We start from the raw sequence: 26851 nt of genomic DNA on the forward strand, positions 1-26851 counted from the left end.
TTAAAAATATATCTAAAATAAGAGTTTCATCGAAACTTAAGGTTACTGGAAGGTTACATTATTTTTTGGCTATTTACTGAAAGATAAAAAATATTTAAAAATAAAGAACTATATGCGGTATATTGCACATCTTTGCCCCCACAAAAAATGAAATTTTGAAAAATTCTTAAAATGTGTTGTATTGTATAAATAGTATGAAAAATATAAATTAACAAAACATATATTATAGTTTCAAAGTAGTTTATTGACAATTTTTGTTTTTATGATGTCACAAACTAGTCCGATTTTTTTTTATCATTTTTGAAAAATAGGACAAAATTTCAACAAGTTTAGATTTAAAAGATTAAAAGCTCAAAATTGCTAAGGTACAATATTTACATAATTCATTGATATCATCATTCTACACATTATATCAAAATGTAGAGCCTGATCAGACCTGCGTTCGCAGACCTTTTCTCAATACATCGACGCAATATATACATTTTTTGTAGAAATCATGGAAATGTTAAATTTACGTCATTTTCGTGACGTCATATCAAACACATGACGTCATTGCAAATGAAAATATTCAGTGCTTTGAAGTCAGCATATATCCCCATGTTTTAGAACATAATTAAATATTTCTCCGTCAAAGTTTGATTTTGGTGGCAAATATTGATTATTACCGAATAAAGTTCTTCAACGGGACAGAGATAGAGCAAAAAGCAAATCATAATAGATAAATAAATAAATAAAAGATGAATAAGTAAATACGTGTAAATAAATGAATACATTAATAAACAAATTCATCGTCATAGCTAATGCTGCTTATGATTCATTTTTTTTAGTTTTAAATTTTCAAACGGTTGAAAAGCACAGTTTATTATTTTGGGGGGATTGGGGGTTGGATGTTGGGACATTGTGGAATAGTATCCATATTTATTTTGGTAGTTTTATATTTCTTACTTGCATTGATGGAATACTTATTCATGTTTTAGATAGCATGAGATAAAATCTTTTCTTTATAATTATTCTGATGTTAAAAATGAACAAAATTTAACGTACTTGTACCCCTATTATTAATGTCAATTTAAAAAGTATAAGTTCCTTTTCTCTGTTTTATTCTAAGTAGGACCTATACTTAACTTAATTCAGAGTCGAAATCACAACATTGAATCTACAATGTATATTACATTAATCACATATAATTTGTAAGTATGAAATATGGAGATAACGAACCCTAATCAAACTAAAGAAAAAAAAAACACACTGAAGCAATTGAAATCGGGAACAAATCAAACACAAACTTATAAAAACATAAATATGTATTTAATTTTTTAATTTAAAGAGTTTTATAATATGCTTTAAAGATTAATTTATTATACAAATATAAACTTTCTGAACATCTTTTGTCTTAAAATCGCAAATATAAAATACTCAGAAATGAATTAACACTGGTTGATAAAAGGTACAAATTCAAAGTAATAATGCCAACAATAGGTCATTTTTTAATGCTCTAAAATATGATGAACATTTCAGAAATCTGCATATTTTTATATTTTTGTCTTTATTTTAAGAGTGTTTACATCTGATATAAGAAATATTTATCATTCTATAAAAATTTATTGTATTTAGATCTAATCTATCAACATCATTGCTGACTAGTGGATATGAGATTGTTTATATGACGTCACAATGCCAACATTGATCAGACAGTGCTAGTAGCTGGGAGACATTTCTAGAAATCTCAGGTTCCCCGACTTCTCCGCCGACTACCTGTCCAGACCGACGGCTGTCAATCATTCATTCAATGTCAATCGTCGATTGTTATCGTAGAAAATTAAAGTATGCAAATTGTAATCTATTTTCACACTTCTTACTTAATTAAATTCCACACTTCATTAGGTGAAACCAAAAATGTATATATAGTACTGAGCATTTTGAAAAAGAACATAAAGCAAAAAGATTAGTTAGATGAACGTTTACAATAAATACTTACTGTGAGTTAGAGTGAAAAAGACATGAAGGTAAGTTTTCTTTAATTGATTTCATATTTTTATAGAACGCAAATTGTATATTAGGAAAGAAACAAACAAGTCAACCCTTTAAACTATAATTATAAATCGCAAAAAGCATCTTATATAATTATTTAAATTATCTTTTCTATTATCGAAGAAAAAATGTTTTATATATGTTTTTCTTTTCAATTACAAACTACATGATTCACTTTAAAAGGAGTGAATAAATTCAGACTTCATGTTTATATGTTTACATTTTTTCTAATCCAGGAACTTATATGACTTTTGATTTTTTTTTCAGGAAACAATTTCCTTTGTGATATTGCTGACAAAAGTATGTTTTGTCATCGCAGAAACTGATAAAATATCTACAAATTCCACAGCAGAAGGATTAAAAGATTTGAACAATACAACCGAATTTGAAACTACGATATATAATACTTCTAGCATACTTGCCATTCAAGATGAAACTTTAAAAAATGAAAGTGATGAAAACACATTCAGTATCTCTAACAAATCAGAAAATGTGTCGGCCTATAGGGATGAAAAAAGAGAGATAATCCCGTCGGCTCAAGAAATTGCCAAGAAGAATCTTTACACAATTATAAAGATCCGATTACTTGGAAATCTTCTTCAGCGTCTGCCTGTAGAAAAAAGACAAATCCTCTTCATGAATGCTATGAAACAGGTAAGCAAGGACACCAAGGACACACAAAACAAGCACACCAGAGCAAAAGCGTTCTCTATTCATCACCGCAGTATGGATAACAGCGAAGAAAGTAGCCCTGAGAGTCAGGAAATTTCGGAAGTAAAGGCCGACAACAATGGAGAAGATATGGACATGTCTAGCAAGGAAAATACAGTTCATTACAATAAGCAAACAGAACAAGAGCTGAACATCTTAAAAAACCAAGTGAGTGATGATGTTAAACAGTTGATGAAAACGGTTTTCCCTGGCGTCGATTCCAACGCACCTGGAAATGCAGTGTACAAGAAAAAGGGGCATATGATGCAAATTCAAGGGATACCTAAAAACCAACAACTTCAAAAACAGAACTTCGACTTCTTTTCCACCACTGATGATTTAAGCCATGGTCCAACTATTTCCGGTTTCGCATCGACAGAACACTATATGAAGGATGCAAAGTCAGCTGAACAGGAAAATTTCATTGCAAAGAAGACACGGCCACAACCTGTTTTTCTTAGATATAATAATTTTCTGCCCCGTTTGCCAAATTTAGAGAACAATCCCGACCCGAAAGATAAGATCAGTGACGATCATTTCAAAGAATCAAAACAAATGTATACCACACAATCCTCAACGACGCCGTCTACAATAATTCAGCAACCTTATCTTCATGTCGAACCATTGCAGGAAACACTGAATCTGAATCCAGTTATTTACAATGCTCTAAGTGAAGAATCACAGTCATCTGAAATTGTTTTCAGCAAAAGCGAAAAGAATAAAAAAGAGAGAGATGACATACAAAATCATCATAATGAAAATTATGAAAGTTCGATTTATACAATTGAAGAAGAAAGAGACAATGTACCATCTCACAACAGAGATTATCCTAAAGAAAATGATGCTTCCAAGAGTAGCGAAGAAGACCTTTCTTATGACTACAAATTCGATACAAGATCAGATTTATCACAGTTCAATCCATATCCATCAACTGATGTACAAGATTACTATGAAAATAATCTTTTAAATTCAGATCATTCAAACGCTGAAGAGGCCGTTAAAATCATATATGATCTCTTCAATGATTACGATGACCATTTTAGGGATTACGAAAATGAGCAACTTAACTTCGAAGTTGAACTTTATCCAACCTCGACCCTAACTCCGTTGGGCACAACACAGAAAAATACAGGCATTATCGTCGATAAATTCAGAAAAGATAGTTCCAAACAATATTACGTAGACATAAGCTCAGAAATTTCTTCTGGAAACAGCAACTCAAATAACAAAAATAGTGAATCACAATCAAGAGAGACAAAATATGATCCAGCAGAAAGCTACATCTCATACAATAGAGGAGGCAAACTTACATATCAACATGATGTAAATGGCAAAAACTATTTCACAATAGACAGTAGAAACCCAACTGCAAATAGCGACAATGATTCAATAAGCACAGACGAAAGTGAAGAATATCACAAAAGTTTCAACAATAAACATAGTAAATCTTCTGAAGATGTGAGCAGTCCTGAAAATGTTGACTCTTACACTGGTGTAGAAAATATTTATTTCAACGAAGATTCTGGGAGTAGTGAAGAATTTGGTGGGAATGACAAGATCAACGACAGCACCTTAACTACAAAGGAAGAAAAAATGAAGGACAAAAGCAATTCCAGTGAAGAAAATGTGACCTTCTGGGAAAATACCAACACAAAGGACAGTAATTCAAAAGTAGAAAGTTACCAAAACGATAAATCCGGAGAAACATTTCAAAATAACGACAATATTTTTAGTGGAAGTAGAGAAACTGAGGAAGGCAATAACAAATCTACCGCAGGGAGTATTGTAAATCAGCATTACATTGGAAGCGACTCATACGAACCTAGGGACACTCAAGAGCAGCATACCAGTTCTAGTTTTTCAAAAGAAGAAAGTCATCAGGATGAATTTGATGAAATTAATGAGAAAAATGACAGCATTTTAAAAGAAAGTGAAGAATCTAAGGATAGCAGCGAAGAAATCATTACAAATAAAAAGTATTCTGGTAGTCACCCAAAAGACACTAGTGACGTTCAACATTACAAAGATAGTATGACTTACGAACAAAGCAGTGAATCAACTGAAAATAAGTTTATAAAAGAATTTACCAATGTAAACAGCGAAATGTCTTCAAAAGATAAAAGTGCCTCAAAAGAGAATGATAGAAGCTCTTCAAGCAACGAAAATGAAAATTTTGATAGTTTAGAGGACAGCTCTATTTCTTGTGAAGGAGAATATTGTTACTCATACTCTTCAACTGATTCTACAGAGAAAGAAAACGATTACAGTGAAAAAGAGACAGTAGATCAAGATGATTCAAAAAGCATTGAAGAAACATCGGAACAAAAGAAACTTAAACAATTAACAAACAATAAAAGTTCACATTCAGAAGAATACACCAGTTCAGTAAAAGAAAGTGAGTCGGAGGAGCTTTCTAATTTTAAGTCATCAGAAGAACAGATTTATAAAAAGAATGAAGGTGAAAAGGCAGAGAGCAGAGAACAGTTTTCTGAAAGTAGAAGCCTTCCTTCAACCTCTGACACAATATACAGTGGCAGCAGTGAAAGTTCTGAGAAAAGAAATGGTCTTGAAAAAGACGTTCAATATAGTGACTCTGATGAATACTTCCTAAATCATGATAGAATGAGTGGACAAAACAGTGATGAAATTTCTGATGATGACGACGAACAGCTAAGTAAAGAAAATGATATGTCAAAATCGGATGAAAGCAAAGGTCAAAGTAATGAAAATAAGGTATACTCATCAAATATAAGCTTTGGTTCTGGGAGTAGTGAAGAAAACCATCACGAAAAAGAAGTGAATTCCGACAGTTCTGAAACTGAATTAAGCAGTGAAGAAAGTCAGGAACAAATAAGAAAAGTTAATCTCGAAAAGGAAGAAGTTGGAAGTGATGGAAAAAATGAGGAGCAATCAAAACAAAATTCAGAATATAAAAATAGCATCGAAAAACCTGATAATTATTATGAAGATAGTTCTGAAGAAACTGTTTATAGTGTAGGAAGCAGTGAAGAACCTGTATATAATCAAGATATTACTGAAGAACCTGAAAATCATGAAGATATTACTGAAGAACCTGAAAATTATGAAGAGAGTACAGAAAAACTTGAGAATAATGAAGATAGTTCGGAAGAACCTGATAATAATGAAGATAGTATTGAAGAACCCGAAAATAATGAAGATAGTATTGAAGAACCCGAAAATAATGAAGATAGTATTGAAGAACCTTATAATAATGCAGATAGTACTGAGAAACCTGAGAGTAATGAAGAAAGCACTGAAGAGCCTGATTATAAGGAAGATAGCACTGAAGAACCTGATAATAAAATGAATAGTACTGAAGAACCTAATGATAATGAAGGCAGTATTGAAAAATCAGATAATAATGCAGATAGTATTGAAGAAGCAAAAGATGAATATTCAATGAAACCTCTTAGCAATGAAACTACTGAAGAAGAACCAATGGAAGAGAATAACATAGAGGAGAAGAAAAGGGAAAGCAGCAGTGATGAAAAACCGACAGAGAAAATCATGATTCTTGAAAAGGAAAGTAAAAGTCAAGAAAATAGTGAAGAGGAATCAAAAGAAGAAAATAAAGACGTTACAGACAATATTGTTGATCAGAATTCGAAAGAGCTTTTTTCAGAGATGAAAATGAAAGACTCTGGTGAGGATAATAAAAATGACGAAGATACCCAAGTCAAGGAAAACAAAATGGAACACAAGAAAGAAGCGAAAGATCCGAAAGACAAAGGCTCTAATGACAATGACAATCCAGACTGTAAAGATAAGAAAAATGAGGACTACTTCAATAATGACAAGAGTGGTGAAATAAGAAATGACGATGATCTTGAGAATGCCGTTGAGATGATCAGTGAAATGTTTCTTTTCGACATCGACAAGTCAAAGAGTAATGAACATAACGATTATAACTCCAAAAGGAAGCACAGCACACTGATGAAATATGATAAAGATAGAAGAGTGAGTTATCTTCTTAAAACGCTTTTTAATTTACGAAAGCAGTGGTTAAAGAGAAGGTATGGTTCTAAAGATACAAAGTACAGCTCTAAATATGAGCGACATAATAAAGACTCGTCAGATCTTCGCATGACACTGCCAACTTTAAAAAAGAACTTGTACGAAAAACCAAGAAAAATAGGGTCGGTGTATGGACACAAACTTTACGGACCTCATGGATCAAGACTCTTCCTTCATCGGCCCTCCCATCTTTCCTCCTCATCATATAACAAAATCCGCCGTTCACACTTTAACAATCTTCATCCTAAGCCGCGCTATGAATCATCATTGTCCAGATACTTACAAGGTCGAAGAAGGCATCTGTATGACAGTCACTCTTCCAACTTACGACCCAGCTATGTAAGAAGTGGGTATGGGTCCAGAAGAATGCAAATACGTTTCGAAAACAACAGAAATTATTTTGGCAAAATCAAGAACGATGAATCCCAAACTAGAAAAGATTTATTAGGGTTATCTAATTTTTTGACAAAGCGTTCAAGAAACGGCATTGATGGTTCCATAACAGTGAATCAAGGAAGGGAATATAATAGAAATAACAATAATGATTATGATCCATACCACAATGATGTCATCCATTACATGAACAACTTCGATGACGATACAGTGATTGTTCATCCACTTGTCACTAGCAGTAGCTATTAGATGAAGATGTTAACTCATTCATTCCGAGTCCAGTATTGACTTTTTTAATCACAGTTTTGTGTTTTGTTACAAAGTCCCATGTATTGTAAGAATTCCATATTCAACCATAGTGTTCACGCTGTGTGAAGTTTAATTTTGTAATACTGATAATTTGTAATGTTTTTCATGTTGATATTTATTGTATAAAGAGCTTATTTATTTATTTAATTTTTATTAACTATAATGTGGCGGTGCCACTTAATTTATAATAAATACTTACAAAAGATTGGTTGTATTTGTTATAGGAAAAGTAATTTTAAGATTGTCTTTCTAATCAAAGAAAAGGAACATTGCTCTAGTGTATCTCAAGCTTTCGTAATATTCGAGGATTAAAGCAATAATGCTTACAATTTAATGTTGAAGTGCATCTTAACTTTTTTGCACATTTTAAAATGAAGAAAACAATTGATATGAATCGGCATTAATAAACCTAGGTGTGTTTGAAAACATACAATTGTTTTTATAGCTCCAAATGAAATGATAATACTTAAATGAATCAGTGTGTACCTGTGAAGTAGAAAGAGGATTTTCTCGAAGTACTTCCCCGTATTTTGGTACCTCATTTGATACAAAATGGTATACTTTCCCACATTTCTTTTCAAGTTAATTTGCTATCGCTGGTTCATCTCTATATGAAATGAATTTTTTTGCTAGTCTTACAAACTGAGAAAGAATTTGTAAACAATAGACTTAAGGGCAATGATTTTTACATTAGTAATTTAACCCTTTGCTGACAAATGCATGTGTACATAAAATATAATAACAGAATATAAATTCTAACCCATGTCAGGGAATTTGCATGTAATCTTCATTTTATCTGACCAAGATTTTTTTGAAATTTTAAATTTAATTTGAGGATTCATGAGGACATGAAATACAACTCTTCATGCCGGCATATTTCATGTCACTTTTTACACCTCCCAATTTTGCCTATTTCTTGATATTCCCTCTTGAAATGGAATTGCCATTTCATTTGAAAACTATGCAGCCCTTTTTTCAGAATATTTTGTGCAAACTTAAAAAGTGACCCAAAGGTTCTAGTGATAAGTCAAAATAGATTATAAACAATGGTGATCATGAGAGCTCATGGTAGATTCAAAGTCAGGTTGGATTATGTTGCTTCATTTCTCAACTGTTAAATTCTGATTTTTCACATAGGCTATATTACACTTATCCATTTATAAACATTTCATTTTCTCTGCGAAATTATTCTGTAGCAAACTTCTTTCTAGAATCTAGATATAAGCACCAAAATAAATCAGAGACAGAAAACATGTAGCTGAGAATGACATATAATGAAATAACATCATTTCTACCTTCCAGTTGAAAACTTTGGACAGAATACTTTCTATATGTCATATGAAATGTTTAAAAACAACTTCTTTTATATGCTAAACTTTTTTAAGGATAAAGAAACAATGACAAGACAAAACATGACATACAATTTATTGATACACAACAGATTTTTTTTCAATCTATCAGTGAAACAGTTTATTTATTCACAAGTATAATCCCTCTGGCGTTCCTTCATTCTTCCTATATAACACATTTTCTTTCGCTGATTTAAAATCGTCGTTTGTGACCTTCATTCTTCGCTCCCTAAGAGCCAGAAGTCCTGCCTCTGTGCATATAGCCTAAAATTAACAGATTTAGCAGGAATCAAATGACAGAATGAACAATATAAAACAATTAAAGCTCCACTTACAGGTATATTTCATTTACACTGTCTGTCCTACTGCCCATTTGAAACATGTTCATGTGATTCTTCTTTTTTTTATACATCAATATGTCATAAGTAAATAAAATATTGAAAGAATTTGATAAATTAAACTGGATTAAGATTCATTTGAAAGCACAAGCAAAGATACATTTGATTTGTACCTTAATATCTGCACCCGAGAGATCATCCTTTGCCATGACATAATCATCAATGTTGACATCTTCTGCCAGAGTCATTCTGTTTGTGTGGATGGTGAAGATTCTTCTTTTGGTCTTCTCGTCAGGAAGGGGGAATTCTATCTTACGATCAATTCTTCCTGGACGGATCAGAGCAGGGTCAAGGGTCTCAATTCTATTGGTTGCCATGACCACCTAAAATTTGGGATATAATATCATTCATGGAAATTAAAAAGGTAAATTGCAGTGTAATTATAAATGATTCATAAATTCTATATTCATACATGTTAACTCTACCGATTTAGGCGGGAGTCTACCGCTTTTTTAATCCATCTCCCGCCTACCGATTTTATTCGTAAATCTACCGCTTTTCTACAAAAGTTTTGTCTAAAGTATCTAAGGTTCGCTTGGGTATCCATTTTTGAAGCCACTCGTCATGAAATCTCGTAAGATATCGCGTGATTTAACCCGGAATCATACAAACGCTTTTTTTGTACCGATGTGTACATAGATTTCAAGCACGTATGTGACAACGACAACAGCACAAAAATCAGTGATTACATTAGTTACGATAAATTTCGTCGACATTACTGCAATGAAAAAGGAGAAACAGCATTTTAGAATTGGATGAATTGGATGAAAACGTTTGACATCGTCCATGAAAGCACAGAAACTCGAAATTTTATCAATAAAGTCAATAGAAATCACTCGATTGACCAAGCCATGAGGCATATTTCCACCTTCGTTTTCGACCATCGCGGGAAATCCGATTTTGTAACGAAACATAGGGACTAGTTTTAGATCTATACTAAACTTTGTCATCATTTGTTGTGTTTAACAATTGAATGAACATTCAGAATTATTGCTTCTAGGCCATATCAGCAAAGATCACTCTTCAAAAGGCTAAGCTAAGTCGCCAATCAAAGCAAAATGATAATCATAAAAAAATATTTGAATATGGATAATTTATGTCAAACTTAATGTGTTTCTGCTTATTTTTGTGCAATAGATATGTAAGATTAATTATTGTATTTTCATTTAAGGCCATACATGTATATTACATGCAATATATCTTCATAAATCCAAGCGTAAAACAACGCGCGCGGAATGCTACCCATTTTGTGGTCAGAATCTCCCTATTTTTCATCACAATAGGTTAACATGTATGCTATATTTGATTGAAATAAAACTTTACAGGAAATGAAAACACACCTTTACATCTCCTCTGGAATCAAATCCATCAAGCTGATTCAGGAGTTCTAACATGGTCCTCTGTATTTCTCTTTCACCTCCAGAATTTGAGTCATATCTAAAAATTGTTTAAACTTTATTAGTTCCAAGTTTCCATTAATCAAGTAAACATGTACATACTAAAAACGAGTACCTTAAATTTATATCAAACAAAATTAGAGGAGTTATCCCACCAGGATAAAAATCAATGTTTTTTTACTACATATATGTGATAATACATGAAGCTTTACGTTAAATATGTGACTTTGATGAAGTCCTTTCCTTATCTCCAACAAAGCTGAATCTTTATATAAAAAAAGCAAATGAACAGTCAGCCATATTGCTTCAATTTACAAAGTTAGAAAAGCTCACTTGAATCTAAAGTTTAATAGGTGAGTTAAAAATGAAAATATTTTATAGACAATATACCGTTTTGTTCCAACAGCATCTATTTCATCAATAAAGACAATAGAAGGGGCGTGTTCTTCTGCTACTCGGAACAACTCTCTGACTAATTTTGGACCATCACCCTAAATCAAAAGAGTACAAGAACAACAAAATAATAAGATGTATTATGAAATATATAACTTACATTTCTGTTCATGTTGCTCAATGATAAAAAGTGAAGAGCAAAGCATACAATTTTATTTGTCTGCACTTTCTTAACTGGATTGAAAATATTATGAAATCTTTCAATAAAAATTAACTCACCAAATATTTCTGAATCAATTCTGACCCAACAACTCGCAAAAATGTGGCAGATGTCTGGTTAGCCACTGCTTTGGCCAGGAGAGTTTTACCTTAAAATAATAAAATGATGTTAAATAAAATTTACATCATGGTTCTTTGGAGGACTCATTTGCAATACTGTATAAACAAGGGCACCGCTAAGCGGAGCATCCCCTCGCGGCAGGAACATCACTGGTAATGGCAATATCTCATGAGAGATGAATTCTCTAGAGGGACGTTAAACATGTTAAAGATTGATAGTACAACGTATCTTCTTTAATGTCCCTCTCATGAATATTTTGCTCATATGAAGGCTTGCCCGTGAAGAGCTGCTCATTTTTTCCTATCATAGGCACTGACGGCCATTGAGCAGTGAGGGATCTTTTTGAACCAGCATCTATTGGGACATTGGCCCTTGGTTTACACGGTCTCATTCGAAGGACCAGTCTCCACATCCCACAAAGGGATTCAAACCCGCAACATTAGGATCAACTCCCTTACTTGTGACAAAATAATTAGTGGAGTGTTGTTGTTGATCCATTTTTTTTTTTTTTTACAAAATGCAAAGTGCAAAGCGTCTTGGGTGGGGGGGGGGGGCATAATATTGAGGGGGTGGGGTGTCTATTTTTAACAAAAATCAAATTGCACAGCATTTAAGTTGGAAGGGGGGGGGGGCATAATATGCATACGTAATTGGGCAGTTTCCCTTATACCTAGTAGAAATATATCACGTATGCTACATGTACAAATTTCAGTAATTTTAATTATTTACCTACCTAATTAGTATATTTCACAGTTCCAGGCAATATGCATTTTTTTCGTAATGAAAAATAGCAATGTACATCGAGAGTTTATTTGAACTTGTGACATAGGCGTCGGAACCGGGGGGCGGGGGGCTAAGCCTCCCACTTTTTTGCAAATATAGACAATTTCTATGCATTAAAAATTGGGGTTTACCTTTTTTGTTGGTTTAGCCCCCCTCCCCCCCCCCTTCACACACACACACACACTTTCAATTGAAAGTGCACCCCAAATTCCCAGACACCGGTTAGAATTTTGTAATTAAACCGCGACGTTCATCAAAATCAAATTCTTTAAATCTGGTTCCCACAGACGCGACACGGCTTTTAAACTGGTTCCCTAGCGGAAATGATTATTGTCAACTCGTACATAAAATGTCAGGGTTTCGAGACAGTGAAAATGCGATATCTGAAGAAATATTTCATCACTGAACTTGAAAATTGATAGGCTTCTTCCTTTTATACTGCCACACAAGTATGTAAACGCTGAGAGTGGTTAATGCAAAGGTTCTCTGTCAATCTTGCCCACAAATGATTATTGTCAACTCGTACATAAAATGTCAGGGTTTCGAGGCAGTAAAAACGCGATATCTGAAGAAATATTTCATCAATGGACTTGAAAATTAATAGGCTTCGTCATTTTATACTGCCACTTAAGTATGTAAACGCTGAGAAAGGTTAATGCAAAGGTTCTCTGTCAATCTTGCCCACAAGGTAACGAACACACTAACACAATAACACACACACATACATATGCACATTCGCGATGCTATATCCCCTCCTCAACTAGTTGCGCGAGGGGATAACAAGTATATTCCTGTTATGTCTGGGATAAAAAAGTCTTTTATTTCATTTTCATCATAAGGATTAATTCACATTCCGATAGTCAACATTATATTTTAAAAAATATTAATATCATGCCTGTTCCTGGAGGTCCATATAAAATGACTCCCTTTGGAGGTTTGATGCCCATTTCTTCATAATATTCTGGATGTGTTAGAGGCAATTCCACAGATTCCTGCACCAATTAATACACAAGAAATAAATGTTGAGAATAAATTTAATTTTCATTGATTGTTCAATAAAAGAAATGGAATTTTGGAGGGTTTTTTTTAATCTCAAAGCTAATTTAAATGACTTGTAAAATAATTTTCTGGAAGTTGATATAAAATTTATTCAAACAATTAATCATAACAACACCAAAATATCATATCAAGTTATGTTGACAACAAAAGACAATCATTTTTTTTTTCATTCAAACAATCATCATTTTAAAAATTGAAAACTGCACTGAAGTGAAATCCACATTACAGTGTACCTTGATTTCTTGAATCTGCTGGTCCAGCCCTCCAATGTCCGCGTACGTCTCCTGGGGTGCCTTCTCCAGCTTCATCACCGTCACCATGGGATCTGTGTCATCTCCTAATACCCCCACCACGGCATGTACCTACATAACATTTAAACTACACATTTATACATGACATGTAAGCAATTAAAATACATTGCTAAACTTAATCCAAACTGATGTCAAATTTTTTGCATTGGAAAAAGCTTTGCAAAATAGGAAAACTGCAAAATAAACTTTAATGTAAGTTTCTTGTTATTCTTAAACATATTTCTATAAGCATGATAAAGAAGTTTTCCAACTGTTCTACATAAAGTGCAAGAATATTTGCAGCTTTTCAAATTTCAGAATGAGAGAGATTTTCAGGTGTCAACCTTACGAGGGGTGATCAGAAAGTTCGCGAACTAATTGAATAACTTCCATAATAGAAATAATATTTGGTTTCAGTGTTGATTATAGTTTAAATTAATCCTCTCCGATTTTAATGCACATCTGTCACCGTTCTGCGCATGCGCGAATTAAGTGATATAGGTGGTCACGTGACCCCCTCCGTAGCGTTCTGTCACAGAAGCTGAAAGATTTTTCTGAGTTTTATATTTCCCTCCACGCAAGTTAATTTTTATAACAAGAACAATTTATTTGTCAGAAATGGTCAAATCTCGGCAACAGAATGGGTGGATAAGAGTATCCTTTCCAAAAATAAGCATGGCAACCATCAAAACCCAAATCTTCTGTCTCGGGAGAAACGTTTATTCAAGGTGGATAAAGAATGGGTGCCTTCTTCTTATCATATCTAATATGTTTTAAATCTAGATTAAACGATATCTTAGGTATTTAATAATATATTATTGTTAAAATATTCAACTATTTTTCAAATTGTAAATTGGACGTCTTTGATAGCAAATTGCTGAATTAAAAACACACCTCCTTTTATACTTGCTTTCACTGGGCAACATAACAAGTATCATTTTTAACCATCCACCTTCCTTCACTAAAAAGACCAATCCAATCATTGATTGAATTTATAGGAAGTCATTTGTCTTAATAAACTGTGTACAAATTATTATACGTTACTTTCAAGGGATTTTTAAGATATACAATAAATTTGACAGTTCTTTGTAAAACGAGTACGACTGAGACAGCCATTTTTCGTCACAAGTGACCTACATAGTGACGTCATTTTCACATTGCGACGTCAAGAACAAGGAGCAAAACTTTATTTGGCATATGCTATTTATAGAACTTGTGCATGGCTATGTGTGTACCAAATTGTTTTCTAATCTGAATGGTGGTTTTGTAGATATAGAGAGAGTTTGCGAACTTTTTGATCACCCCTCGTATAGATTAAACTGACAAAGTTTTAGTCAAAGTTTTCGATACCAAAGCAAACATCAATAAAACAATTTACTAAAACTTTGTATAAATCAGAACAAGATGCTAAACCTTGTGATTGAGGAGCACTGAACAGCCTGGTTCTAACTGGTCTTTGTCTACAAATGACAGGATGCTGACATAGTGTTCACTGCCGACAGAAGTAGAGACAATGGCATGGTTATCGTCTATGATTTCCTCCAGTGTTCCAACAGACATGGGAGATCCTCGCAGTTCATCAACCTTTGTTCTCTCTTCCTGTTATGTAGGATTAAAACAGTCAATAACTCAGTTTACAGTACTATCTTTCTAAAAGTTAAATCCATGATTAGTTTACAAGATGCTTATTTGAAGTCAGTGAGAAAGGAAAACATATGACTATATTGTCCAATATTAAATTAACAGTAGTTACTGTAAACTGTTGATTTCATTTTCTTGTCATTTTTCTTTACCTCATGTTTTTCTTCTTGTGGTTTGAGTCTCTCCTGGTTCCTAATGAACTCTTCCTCCATTAAAAGGTAATCTTTGATCCTTTCCAACTTCAGAAGTTTAAGTCGGCATCGTGTGTGGGGTGTCACTGTAGACATAAGAATAACACACTTAGGGCCTCTTTCATGTATTTATATATCTATCAAAATTACTACCCAGTGCTGGATGTCTAATATAAGAACAAGGATTATTCTGTTTCAAAATAAATAATATAATGTTGAAATTCTAAATTCTGTGGGTCAGTCCCAAGTCCTAAATTACTGAAAATAATGTACCAACTGCAGTTATTTTACACTGGAAATAGTCAGTGAATTGTCAGTTTTGTTGTATTTTTTGTTTGTCTTTTTGACACTAGCTTAAGTTCCTTCTAAACCTGTTTCCGAGTTTACCCATCATACCTTGTGGTAGTTTACTAGCTGTGTCAGGTCCCTTCATCTTCTTCTTCTTTTTGCCGACCCTCGTTGGGACTGGGGGCTCATACTTCTTTTTTCTTTCCTAAGTATATTCAATTTATAATGTTAAAAAATAAAACAGGTGCAGTTATTCGCCCTCAAATACGATCAACATATTTACACCTTTTTAAATCTACTCACATTTACACCATTTTAAATCAACTGAATCAAATACCTTGTCATCTTTTTTCTCCCCTTGGCCCCCTGCACCACCTCCTGCTTGCTGGTTTCCCTGCAATTTCAATCATATGTTCATAGGTGTGTTATTGTTTAATTCTATGTTCTATCATAACAATGCTTCATTTGTCAGTGATAGAGCTATTTAAATAGCAAAGCTTTGTATTAGTGATAATTAAATAAAGTTGTAGAAGAAGCATTCTTTTACTCAGTTTTCAAGGCCCAAGCATTAGACTAACAAAATAACTTAAAAGTGTGAAAGGTAGGCAGAGTCATGTCACTAGCTGGTGTCAACCAATTTCAACTTTTCTCAATGTGGCCTCCATCTGACACAATTCCACAGGACACAATATAAAAGCAAGAGTTAGTGTCTGTAGAATCTTGGATTGTATGTACAAGTCTAGATAGAACATTCTATCATTAAAATGATATTGTTCTATGGACCCGGTTTAACGATAGAATTTGTTCCGTGTAGTCGTACTGTAGCAAAAGAAACATGGGCAATAACTTGTACTCAGTGCATTTACTATGGACAATCTAGACAATTCCGAATGTAAACATGGCAGGTAAATTTGAAGCGAGAGAAAAACGTTGAGAAAATTAATTGGATTTTCTTCTTTATATGGATTATTTTTTGGGATAAAAAGCATAAGCAATCTCAAAAAGGTTTGTTTTTATTAATTTGGTAGTTATTTCCAGTGCAAATCCTTTTATATTCTTCAAAATCGTTTCGGAGCGGATCCGCTCTGATTTGCTACATTGCAAGTATATGGGACATATTCTAACTGTGGTGAGGGCCTGTACCGAGACACAGTTAGATTATTCTAACTAGTACAAGTCAGAGAATGAGACATTGAAACTTCAGAGTGCAAAACTGCCCAAAAGTGACAAGAAGACAAGAAATAGTTTAATTATTGGTTTTTAATTTTGTAAGACAAGCTTTAGGCAATGAAAATTTTGAATTAAAATCACCAAATAAATATGAAACACTTCTGTGGTTTTTATCTTTTGTTATTTTCTATGATCCCTTTTATCAGGTTGGGCACACACCCCCAAATGGTCATTTAACCCCCGTTCGGTGGTCAATCGCCCATATCGGCGTCTTTTTTACCTACCAAATGGTGGTCTTTTTTATTCAAATCCAATTTTCATTGAAATAAAGCAAAAGCACATTTACTTGGGCATTGGGGAATTTTAATTAACATATTCATCGCATATTTAATACAATTTAGTCAATTTTCCATGTGGAATTTCTGTGGAACTTCGTAAAAACAAAACCCACAGCTGTTAGTGATGGCCAAACTATTAGCTCAAACAATACAAAAAAATTATTTTGTTGTGTATAGTTCGGTAAAAAATACATTTAAGCAAGAGGCGTTAGTCTAGAGAAGTAACTTTTCAAACGATCTTTTGATCTGCGTCTATATAAATCTTGATAAAATCCCGTTAAACACGAGCTCCTCGAATCTTATTCGTATGGTGGGCACTTAGTGCTGTAATATTCATTTTTCCTACATTTGAATGTAACATTTATTTTCTATTTTCTTTTAGGATGAAGTTACGATTTCTGTGCGACCCTTTGTGGTTTAGTATGCATATCTATGTTGTATCTACTATATTTATTAAATATATTTGAATAAATGATTTACAAAGTGACATTTGCAATTATTCCTGTTTTTATTCCAAGATTATCATTTTCGAGTGATTATTTTAACATGAATTCACTGCATATCGCATTTTTATAAAGAATAAAGCCATTGCTTACGAAATAAACTAAATAAAAGCGAATTCTTACCATTCCTCTTATTTTACTTTTTGAAAGTTAACACTTATGGGCCTCCGTAGTTAATTTAGTCTTTTGACCCAAGTTTGGAAAAGATCGTCATTTTGGATTGGTTTAGATAATTGATCGGTTGCCCGGATGACAGAAATATGAACTGATCAACACGATTGATAGGCTCAACTACGCGCGAAACGAAGGGAATTTTTCTTTTAAAGTTAAAACAGAGAAACGTTACATTTGTTTACATAGGTGACGATTTTGTCAATTATTTGAACAACACTGCGCAAAAAAGTCCCCGTTGAAATTTTAATTTTTTTCGTTCAGAGTACAGATAAATATTATTCCCCGTGAGTTGAAATTATGCGCCATTTCACGTCATTCCAGAGAACTGAACAGAACGATTTTTCTCTCCCATTTGGTGGTTAATAAAGACGCCGCTATGGGCGAATGACCACCAAACGGGGGTTAAATGACCATTTGGGGGTGTGTGCCCAACCTGTTTATTTTCATCTTTTCCTCGCCTAACTAGACATATTTGACATCGGTCAAGTATTACAATTAAATCGTTTTAACAAATAAAAACAGAACAAAAAAAATGTTTTCAATATCTACAATATTTATAGGTTTCCTACAACAAAACCAAATATGTAACCCTCACCCCCACCCCCCCCCCCCCCCTCTTCTCCACATATCAGTTTCTTGCTTTACATTCTTTAGTCTTTCTGAAGGATCATCATATCCAAAACTTTGAAATTTTGCATAACTGGAGAACTAAACCAGTTGATTTTAAACGTGAAAATAAAGATACTTGACTATGAAACTGTGAAAAGAATCAAAATTGCAACTCACCATTCTTCTGAACCGGATGTAGATAAAATTAAAATGTCGATCCCGATCACGTAAAGTAAATATAAAGAGCCCGAACTCAATCATAATGCAAATTAAAAAGAATCACTATGAAAAAAAAAAAACCGGAAAATATCTATCTTTTTTCATATAATGCATACGTCAACATAATTGTTAACATAGAAAATGACATTATTATATATGAGAGAGAGAGAGAGAGAGAGAGAGATTCATTCTTTCAAATTGTGCAATTTATTTAATGGGAATAGTTTAAGAATACCATGGTGGCGAATGTTGAACATTACTTACATGTACACTGGCACTCCAGTTACTTATTTAATAATATAAACTTAAAGTTGACGTATAGATTTAGATTGTAGAAGTGGGACGGAGGGTCGACATGGTCGATGGGTCGAATTTTTGATATGAAATTTCTGCATGAAGTAGCGAAAAATTACTGGAAGCGCACCCAAATAGTATTTATGACCTGATATTTTTCATATGATAAATCTAGTTCTTACTAATGGTAAAACGTTATTTATTTGATTAGAAGTAACGTAGTAAGGGTGTGTGTGGGGGGGGGGGGGGGTGAACACTTACCTGTGAAAAAAACTTGGACAAACAAAAAAAAACTAAAAAAAATACACCAAAAAACAATAAAATAAACATATAAAAATTATAACATTTTAACTATAAATAGAAAAAGGGGTGGTGTGTGGGGACTAACCATGCACTCTTTTAATTAACATGTTCAGAAGAAGTAAAAGGTTTTGTTTCGGAAAAAAGAGGGGAAGCTTCCCTCCCCCCCTCTTTGTTCACAGCCCTACATATATGAGAAGTGATATATGTGCATATTAATCATGTAAATACATGTTGTTTTTTTTTTAAATTTAATTATATGCATGTATTCTAGTCTAAACTCAGAAAAATAACCAATTCTGAAATCAATATTTCGTGGTAAATTTTTATTTGTTACATTATCAATAGAACATTTTAAACATTGCAATAAAATCATCAACAACAAACGTCAGATATTTTAAAATACTGACTACACAATCAGCTTTTATATTTTAAAATTAAATAACCCCTGGAAAGGGACTGTTACATTATAAGTACAAGGCAATAATATAATGCTGTTGGGGATCTGGAATGCTTACATTGCACGAGCATTGGTACATGTATATGAACGAAACGAACACTAACAGGATAAAGGAAGTCTTCTAAACAGTACAAGACCGTCCAATTATATACCTGTGAAAATCATATAACATTAAAAAGGCATATTATTCCCGTAAGTTCCAAGTGTAACAGTTGATAATCTTGTTCATCAGAAGGGTAAAAAAAAAACAAAACAAAACAAAAACATTTAACAATAATCTCCATGTGTGCAGAAAGTACAAGTGAAAAGGTCTAACTCATTTTAAATCATTTTATCTTATATAAAAATCAAATTGCAACTTATGAAGGTGAAAACTTAAAATACCTCATTAATTTGCAAAATCAGTGGCATCAATAGCCTTTATATATCACAGAAACGCTTAGAACCTTATAATATTGGTCATAAAAATAACAGGTATACAAACAGAAATATGTCACAAGATGATGACAACAGCAATTGTGCATGGAATTCATGACCACATAAAACCATATAAATATTTGATCCTTATAATATCATTGAGCACTTTTGGTTGTGAATATATACAATATATAAATAAATGACATTTTTGAATGTTAAATCTTTGTGTATGAGGTAAAATCATGGCGTTCAAGCAATGGAACACCTTTGTTTTTGTTTCTACGCCTTATCATAAAGATGGCGATAATGATTACGCCCACTACTGCTAAACACACCCCTACAATAGCACCAGTGGAGGAGGTAGTACCGCTCGTCTTCCCGGAATCTGCACCATCAGGAGTCTCCGAATTAAACCCGGAATTAGACTGAACTAAGCTGTTTTTACCTGTGTAGAAAAATGGATTGTCCTGCCAAAATAAAATAAAGAGAAAGATTTTAAATGTACCGGGGTATGAAGTTATATTGTATTGAATTCATCATTCATTAATTGTGAAAAATGTAAATTTTGTATATTCTAAATATATAAATTAGCTTAATGTTAACATCATATTATATAAAATTCTTTCAGTTTTTAAAAAAATTCGAAAATCAATTTGAGGTCTACATAGCAACATACAGCAGTTGGGCATTCGATTGGCTCTTCCGGTGTCCATTTCAACCTCTTTTGTCCCACGGGTTCGATCTGAAATAACAGAAAATTAAATAATATGGCCTATAATATAACAGAAGAGACTCAAAAGAGACAAAATATTAAAGCAGGGAGGTTATTCTACCAAGTTGTTCCACAGTGCCTCAGCTGCAGCCTTGTGTCCCTTCTCGCTGAGATGGAAACAATCAGGAGCGAAATAACTAAGATCAGCCTCGTTGGAATTGGGCTGTTTAGAAAATAAAGTGGAAATGTGTTCATCACATTATTTAGTTTTTTAAAAAATTGTGAAAAAAAATTAAATTGACAAGCTGTTGCATTCCTTGAAAAATGATAAAAAAATTTTGAGATGTATTTTTTTCAACAATACAAACACTAAATTATTATATCAAAATCTAGAATATATCGAGTTACCAGTCTTGGAATGCCTGTTTCTTCGAAGAAAGGTTGCACAACGACAGTAAAGTCGTCCTTCGTGTCGTATCTACCCGATTCGACGAGATCCCGAACACTCTTCTGGTACGCTAGTACCGCTGCCCGCATTTCATTTCGCTCTTTTTCAGAAGGGAAGGTGCCGCAACGACACAAAAAGCTATTAAATGAGAAAAACACCATTCTTGAAAATTCCATCTACACGTACTTTATATTAACCGTGCTATAAAAATGCTGTAGAAAATAAAATCCTACAAATGAATTGTATCGCAGATGAGTCCTTCGTTTAGAACGTTGATGTCCGCGATGTTCAGAGTCTCTACAACGTTGACGAAGGCCCTGGGTACGTTCTTGTGTAAAGTGTCCAAAGCCTCTGTTATATGAGCAATGTAGTTGGCTGTGCTAAACGTCTCCTAAATCAAAATAAAAAAGATACTTAAGTATATTAATTTTTTTGATTTGGACAATTTTTAGAGCCACATGTACTATAAAATTACAAAATAATTATTAAAAATTCTATTTCCGGACCTTATCATCACAGTAGTCACAAAGGTCATTTCCGCCGACGAACAACGTGATCATTTTCCAGTCATTCTCAAAATCCACACCAGGCTCTTTCTTCATTCGCTCTATCAACAAATTGGCCTGCGCAGGAATATCTCTACAAATAGTAATGACGAAAACATCAGACGGTACAAGTGAAAACCTTACAAAGAATGTAAGTAACAATACATCTTGGTACAGTAAATACTTGACATTGATATGATGACCCAAGTCTATTTTTGTCTTTACTTGATTATCTTCCTTTGAAAAGAGCTTGGCGCGATAATTTTACAGTTTAGAACCCCCTTTATCCAAAGAACGTTTTACCAACTTTGATAAAAATTGACCATTGAAGTGGTTCTTGAGAAGAAGTTAAAAATGTGAAAAGTTTATACACATGGACGATTCACGAACAGACCAGACGGGTAGACGAATGGACAGACGTACGGCCTGACCGTCCCCGGACAATGGATCATCAGAAGCTAAAACAGGTGAGCTAAAACGTATCGGAAATTTTAATCAAATTGCCAGAAATGAAATTCAGTGTGAAAGATAATCAGCAAAACTTGGCCGACCTTGCCTGGTCCCCCGGATTAGCTAAGTTAAGGTGGGCGTTCCCGCTGTCTACGCCTCCCTGTCCCACGGAGAATCCTTTAATGTCTGGGTTATACCTCTTCAGGATGTCTAAACACGATAAAACATCATAGATAAAACATCACAGAACTACAGATTTACATGTATCACAGGCGAGTAACTATTTGAGATTTAAACATAGATTCCATATTAACATATAATTATGGAAATGCAAAATGCAACATTAACACAACTCACTAGCCAGTGTGACGTAATCTTCAACCTCCTTGTCTCCACCGATACTGAATTTACAAAATAAAAAAATCTCAAAAGTTACAATATTTGATTATAAAAATTTTTGTACTAGCTGATATCATATTTCAAAAAAAAAAAAAATCAAGTCGAGCATGTATTGGAAAAGGGAGATTAAGAAAGCAATAGAACTCTCCATGCAAAAACACAATATATAGAGTCCTGCATGGAACTGGCAAGTTTCTAACCTCCATGAGAGCCCTCTATACTCTATGAGGAGTCCGATAATTGTTTGGGCTTGAATTCCTGTACCAGCCTGAAAGAAAAAGAAAGATAAGTATATGTGACCAAAATATAGGTTCAGGGAAAAAAGTGTAAAAAGTTACATATTGCAACGATGTAAATAATATCTGACAAACCGTTATAGAATCCCCCAATCCAGCGACAACTTTAATGTCTTGTGGGGCCAAATTATGTACTGAAAAAAAATACACATCCGTACGTGAAAAATTTATAAAAGGTCAAACAAATGTCAAAAACATTTTAAGAAATATATCAGGTCTTATACATATACATGCACATGTTTACCTGTGGCGGCTCCCCTTTTCATGCTGTATTTTGAACAGGGAAATTCTGGTAACTTCAGCTTTAAATACAAAAAAAAAAAAAAATAATATATATATTTTCATTGAAGATTGTTTTATCTACCTGCAGCATTTTAAAACCAAGGTTTACATAATGATACAGACCTGGTTTTTGGTCACTTGGAATTTTTTGACATGTTCAGCAAAAAGTTTATTCAAAGTTTCGTTGTTTGCCTGGCTCAGAATAAATTCACGATATTTTTTATAGTCAGCCACTAGAAGAAAAAAAATCATATTATTAAATATTATATTTTTGCAACTTTTTTAAAGCAATACACCTTCGGGCTGATATTTATGTCTCGGCATTGTCCGGGTGCTAGATTATCCAATACTTCAGTTTAAAAGCAAGAATACATGTATATATACAAATATCAATGAAGACTCTGATTAACTCTGAAATTTTATTATCATATCACCAAAAAAATTGTTACTGAAGTGTTATATTTCTTATTTATTATCGAAACAAGTCATACACATGTATTTAATATTTTCCAGGTGGCGAACCATAATTTTTGTTTGAAAGATTACTATATCCTTGTCTAATCCTGAGACATACTGTAAAAAACATCTCAGTCATTTATGTCTTTGTTTAATCCAAATCAAGTTCTGTTAAATTCAAGAAGACTTTTTTTGGCATCTGTTATATAATGTGATAAGCATCGTAGAATGATTTCGGAATCAAAATAGACACCCTCCTCCCCTGAAAATCATATAATAATAACCACCCACGTTTGTAGGTTTGTATATTTTAAAAAAAAAAGGATCAAATACGAGTGTAGACGGACATAGAGGCGGAAATACCGAGCACTAAAGATCTAGAACAACCACAATTTGGTAAGAGTCATTTTTTTTCTAAATTTAATTTTCCTTGATTTTTTCATGATTTGTGGTAGGGCAGCTAAGATGTATTAGTCGATATGATTGTAACGTAAATTAAACTAAAAAGTAAATGCAATTCGTTTAGATATATTTAAATTATTTAACTGTTTCCCTATTTTTTATGACAGTATTTATCATATGATGTTATTATACGGAAATTATCAATATAATAATTCATGTAACACTCAGGAACACAATTATAAGGAGAATATAAGAACTATAGCTTTTTTTTTTTTAGTTCTTACGCAATCTCACTTCTTTTTCCATGTGTAAACTTTTTTTCCTTAATTATTTTTGCTGAGAAATACTAGTCAACTAAGTTACAAAAAAGTTTGAAATATTTTTAGCGCTGATTTGACCTCTAGCGTCAATCACCTATTCAGCTTCGTTAGATTCTGAGATAAAGTCATCCTATAATATATACCAAGTATTTACTTACAATCTTTTTTATTACTATACAATTGTTCTATCAGTAGAGAAAAGAAATTATGATGTATTTCGTTCAAATTACAAAAATATAGATATTCAGCTTTCAATTATTTAACTATTTTCCGTAATTCATAACTTTTCTTAATATAAAAAAAATATGTATTTTTCAGGGTAGGTTGGATATAACTGAGCATTTTATTAACTTGTATGATAATAACATCATTTACGCATAAATACATGTGTATGGAACTGAATAAATAAAAAAGTAAATAATTTAATAGATACTCCTCCGGTTCACGAACTATATGTACTGAGCTTGACAGTCTGGCCTTCAGGAACGTGTTATCAACGTAAAACTGAATCAGTAAAAACAAGATTTTATATAACCATGACTTTGGAGACCCACTAATTTCAAGCACAGGCAATAAAAATATTTTGCAATCAGCAATAAAATGGTTACACACACATATGTACAGGTATATACGGTAAGATTTAAATCCTTTCAACTTGGCGGATCAAGTACACTATACATGTGTGCATTAGTTAAAACTAGTTGTATAAATTTAAAATCACATGTATTTTATATTGTCGCTTGAGTTAAAGTAAAGAGAGGGTAAATACATTTACAAGTATCATTCTCTTAAATAATTCAGTTTATCCAATCTTTCTCAATTCTGGCAAATTTCGGCAGAGAAAGTAAGATATATTATATTGTATATGAAATAATGATAAATTCATATATTGATGAATTAATTATGTATATCAAACATATATTAAAAGCTTACGAAACACATACTATAGTATCTGTTATAATCAATTTACCTGCAAATTGTAGACATACTGCTAGAAGTAAAACTAGTCTGGCGTCCATTTTTCAGCTTTTGCCAGAACAATTGACAGTCCAATGGAAGCTTTATGTTATCACATTTATGCAAATAAACTGATATGTACCATCACATGCCTTGATAACAATTAAAAGCAACTTCTAATGTTTGATAAATTCGTCATGCTACACGTTCTAATAATAGCCTGATGTCATGTGATTAGGTGTTTACATTCAGAGCGGAAGTCAACTTACGCTAAAAGAAAGAACCTTTTGTGGTAATAAGAACGACGGCTTTGTTTGCGGGAACAGTGGAAAGATTCATTTTTACAAAAAGAACTCTTCTGTTAAAATATAACAAATAAAGGCCGGAAGAAGCAATGCATTATAAAGAACACAGAGTGGTTGGACCCAAAATTTTAAAATATAGAAAAGAGGGGGGGGGGGGGTCAGAGCGAATCCAGCAGAAAAGGGGGGTGGGGGGTGGGTTCCAGGGTGGTTCTCTTTCCAACAATCAGACATAAAATAACATACAGAGAGAGGAGAAAAAACCTGTGCATATGTTTCCCTTTCTAGGGCCCAGACTCAGGATTTGTGTCCAGTTGGGGTCCGCTAAAACAAACGTCACTATGAATTTTTTTTTGACAATTGAAACAAAGTAAACTTTTTTCGATGTCAAAGAATTTCAGAGTGTCGTTTGCAATTGGTCGGAAAGAATCCAATTAACTTGTCAATGAGATACCGGAAGAAAATTTTTTTAATTTCTGATATGATCTCATTAAGTATGTACAAGACATGATTAAAATGATAAATCACGATAATCAATGATAAAAACGATAATCATATTTTTTTCTTTTTTCTATGCATGTACATAAAATCCAGCATTACAATGTAACTACTTATTCAATTTCACGTCAGTATTTATCACACATCTAGTATAATAAATAACTATTGAATTACTTCCCACTTGTCAAAATACACTATATATAGGAAAAAAAACATAACTTGTGAAATAAATTCCGTATCCACCATAGAATATAAAATTTCCTCAAACATTAAATTTCCTTCTTCCAAAGAATCTTCTGCAGCAACTATTATCTTTTGCACCTTTCCAAAATACCTGTATGAAAAAAGGACCACACTATGACACATAGAACTATCTGTGTATATATACGCATCTGCGATTTCAGAGTTATATGTATTTAAAAAAAAAATAAACCGGCCCCTTTTTTTAAAACGAAAAGGACACTGTGTATCTGAGGAAAACTGATTTAGGCAAGTGCCTAAATTCACCCCAATTCCCCTCCTATGAAAAGGGTTTTTCACCATGGGGCAAGTTGTTTCTTCAGATACACACTGTCCCTTTCGTTTTAAAGGGACCGGTTTCTTTTTTGGGGGGGGGGGGGGGGAAGGATATTTTTCATTATCATTGACTTAGAAATTAATTTAATAACTGAAATCTCACGTGGATCCTCTAA

At 33.1% G+C, this 26851-nt stretch overlaps 2 protein-coding genes across 2 annotated transcripts; one reads left to right on the forward strand and one right to left on the reverse strand.

The window, feature by feature from the left end:
* Positions 1 to 2000: 2000 nt before the first annotated feature.
* On the forward strand, positions 2001 to 7419 carry LOC134277905 (myb-like protein X). The gene is made up of 3 exons (XM_062760200.1): positions 2001 to 2006; positions 2299 to 4522; positions 4670 to 7419. Exons 1-3 carry the CDS (start codon positions 2001 to 2003, stop codon positions 7417 to 7419), a joined length of 4980 nt encoding a protein of 1659 aa, XP_062616184.1.
* A 1469-nt stretch (positions 7420 to 8888) lies between these two features.
* LOC134277904 (uncharacterized) lies at positions 8889 to 25590 on the reverse strand. The gene is made up of 24 exons (XM_062760199.1): positions 25373 to 25590; positions 23348 to 23457; positions 23187 to 23244; positions 23018 to 23076; positions 22847 to 22914; positions 22605 to 22648; positions 22349 to 22457; positions 21759 to 21891; positions 21486 to 21643; positions 21213 to 21390; positions 20926 to 21027; positions 20769 to 20834; positions 20356 to 20559; positions 15946 to 16002; positions 15717 to 15813; positions 15282 to 15406; positions 14902 to 15087; positions 13432 to 13560; positions 13035 to 13131; positions 11296 to 11384; positions 11014 to 11114; positions 10567 to 10663; positions 9340 to 9549; positions 8889 to 9092 (listed from the first exon to the last, which is right to left on the reverse strand). Exons 1-24 carry the CDS (start codon positions 25419 to 25421, stop codon positions 8958 to 8960), a joined length of 2661 nt encoding a protein of 886 aa, XP_062616183.1. The 5' UTR covers positions 25422 to 25590; the 3' UTR covers positions 8889 to 8957.
* Positions 25591 to 26851: the final 1261 nt, after the last annotated feature.

The sequence above is a fragment of the Saccostrea cucullata genome, unplaced genomic scaffold (assembly GCF_032062105.1).
Source record: "Saccostrea cucullata isolate Sc308-1 unplaced genomic scaffold, CSIRO_AGI_Scuc_v1 ctg6891, whole genome shotgun sequence".
Taxonomy (NCBI): domain Eukaryota; kingdom Metazoa; phylum Mollusca; class Bivalvia; order Ostreida; family Ostreidae; genus Saccostrea; species Saccostrea cuccullata.

What these genes read in the sequence shown, in the direction of transcription:
- LOC134277904 (XM_062760199.1), bottom strand. Translation starts at nt 25,421, where the DNA reads ATGGACGCCAGACTAGTTTTACTTCTAGCAGTATGTCTACAATTTGCA. An exon ending in GTAGAAACAAAAACAAAGGT is followed by an intron (nt 16,003 to 20,355) that starts GTTCCATTGCTT and finishes TTGAAATTGCAG; the next exon opens with GGAAACCAGCAAGCAGGAGG. An exon ending in GGGAGAAAAAAGATGACAAG is followed by an intron (nt 15,814 to 15,945) that starts GTATTTGATTCA and finishes GAATATACTTAG; the next exon opens with GAAAGAAAAAAGAAGTATGA.
- LOC134277905 (XM_062760200.1), top strand. An exon ending in TAACAAATCTACCGCAGGGA is followed by an intron (nt 4,523 to 4,669) that starts GTATTGTAAATC and finishes GCATTTTAAAAG; the next exon opens with AAAGTGAAGAATCTAAGGAT.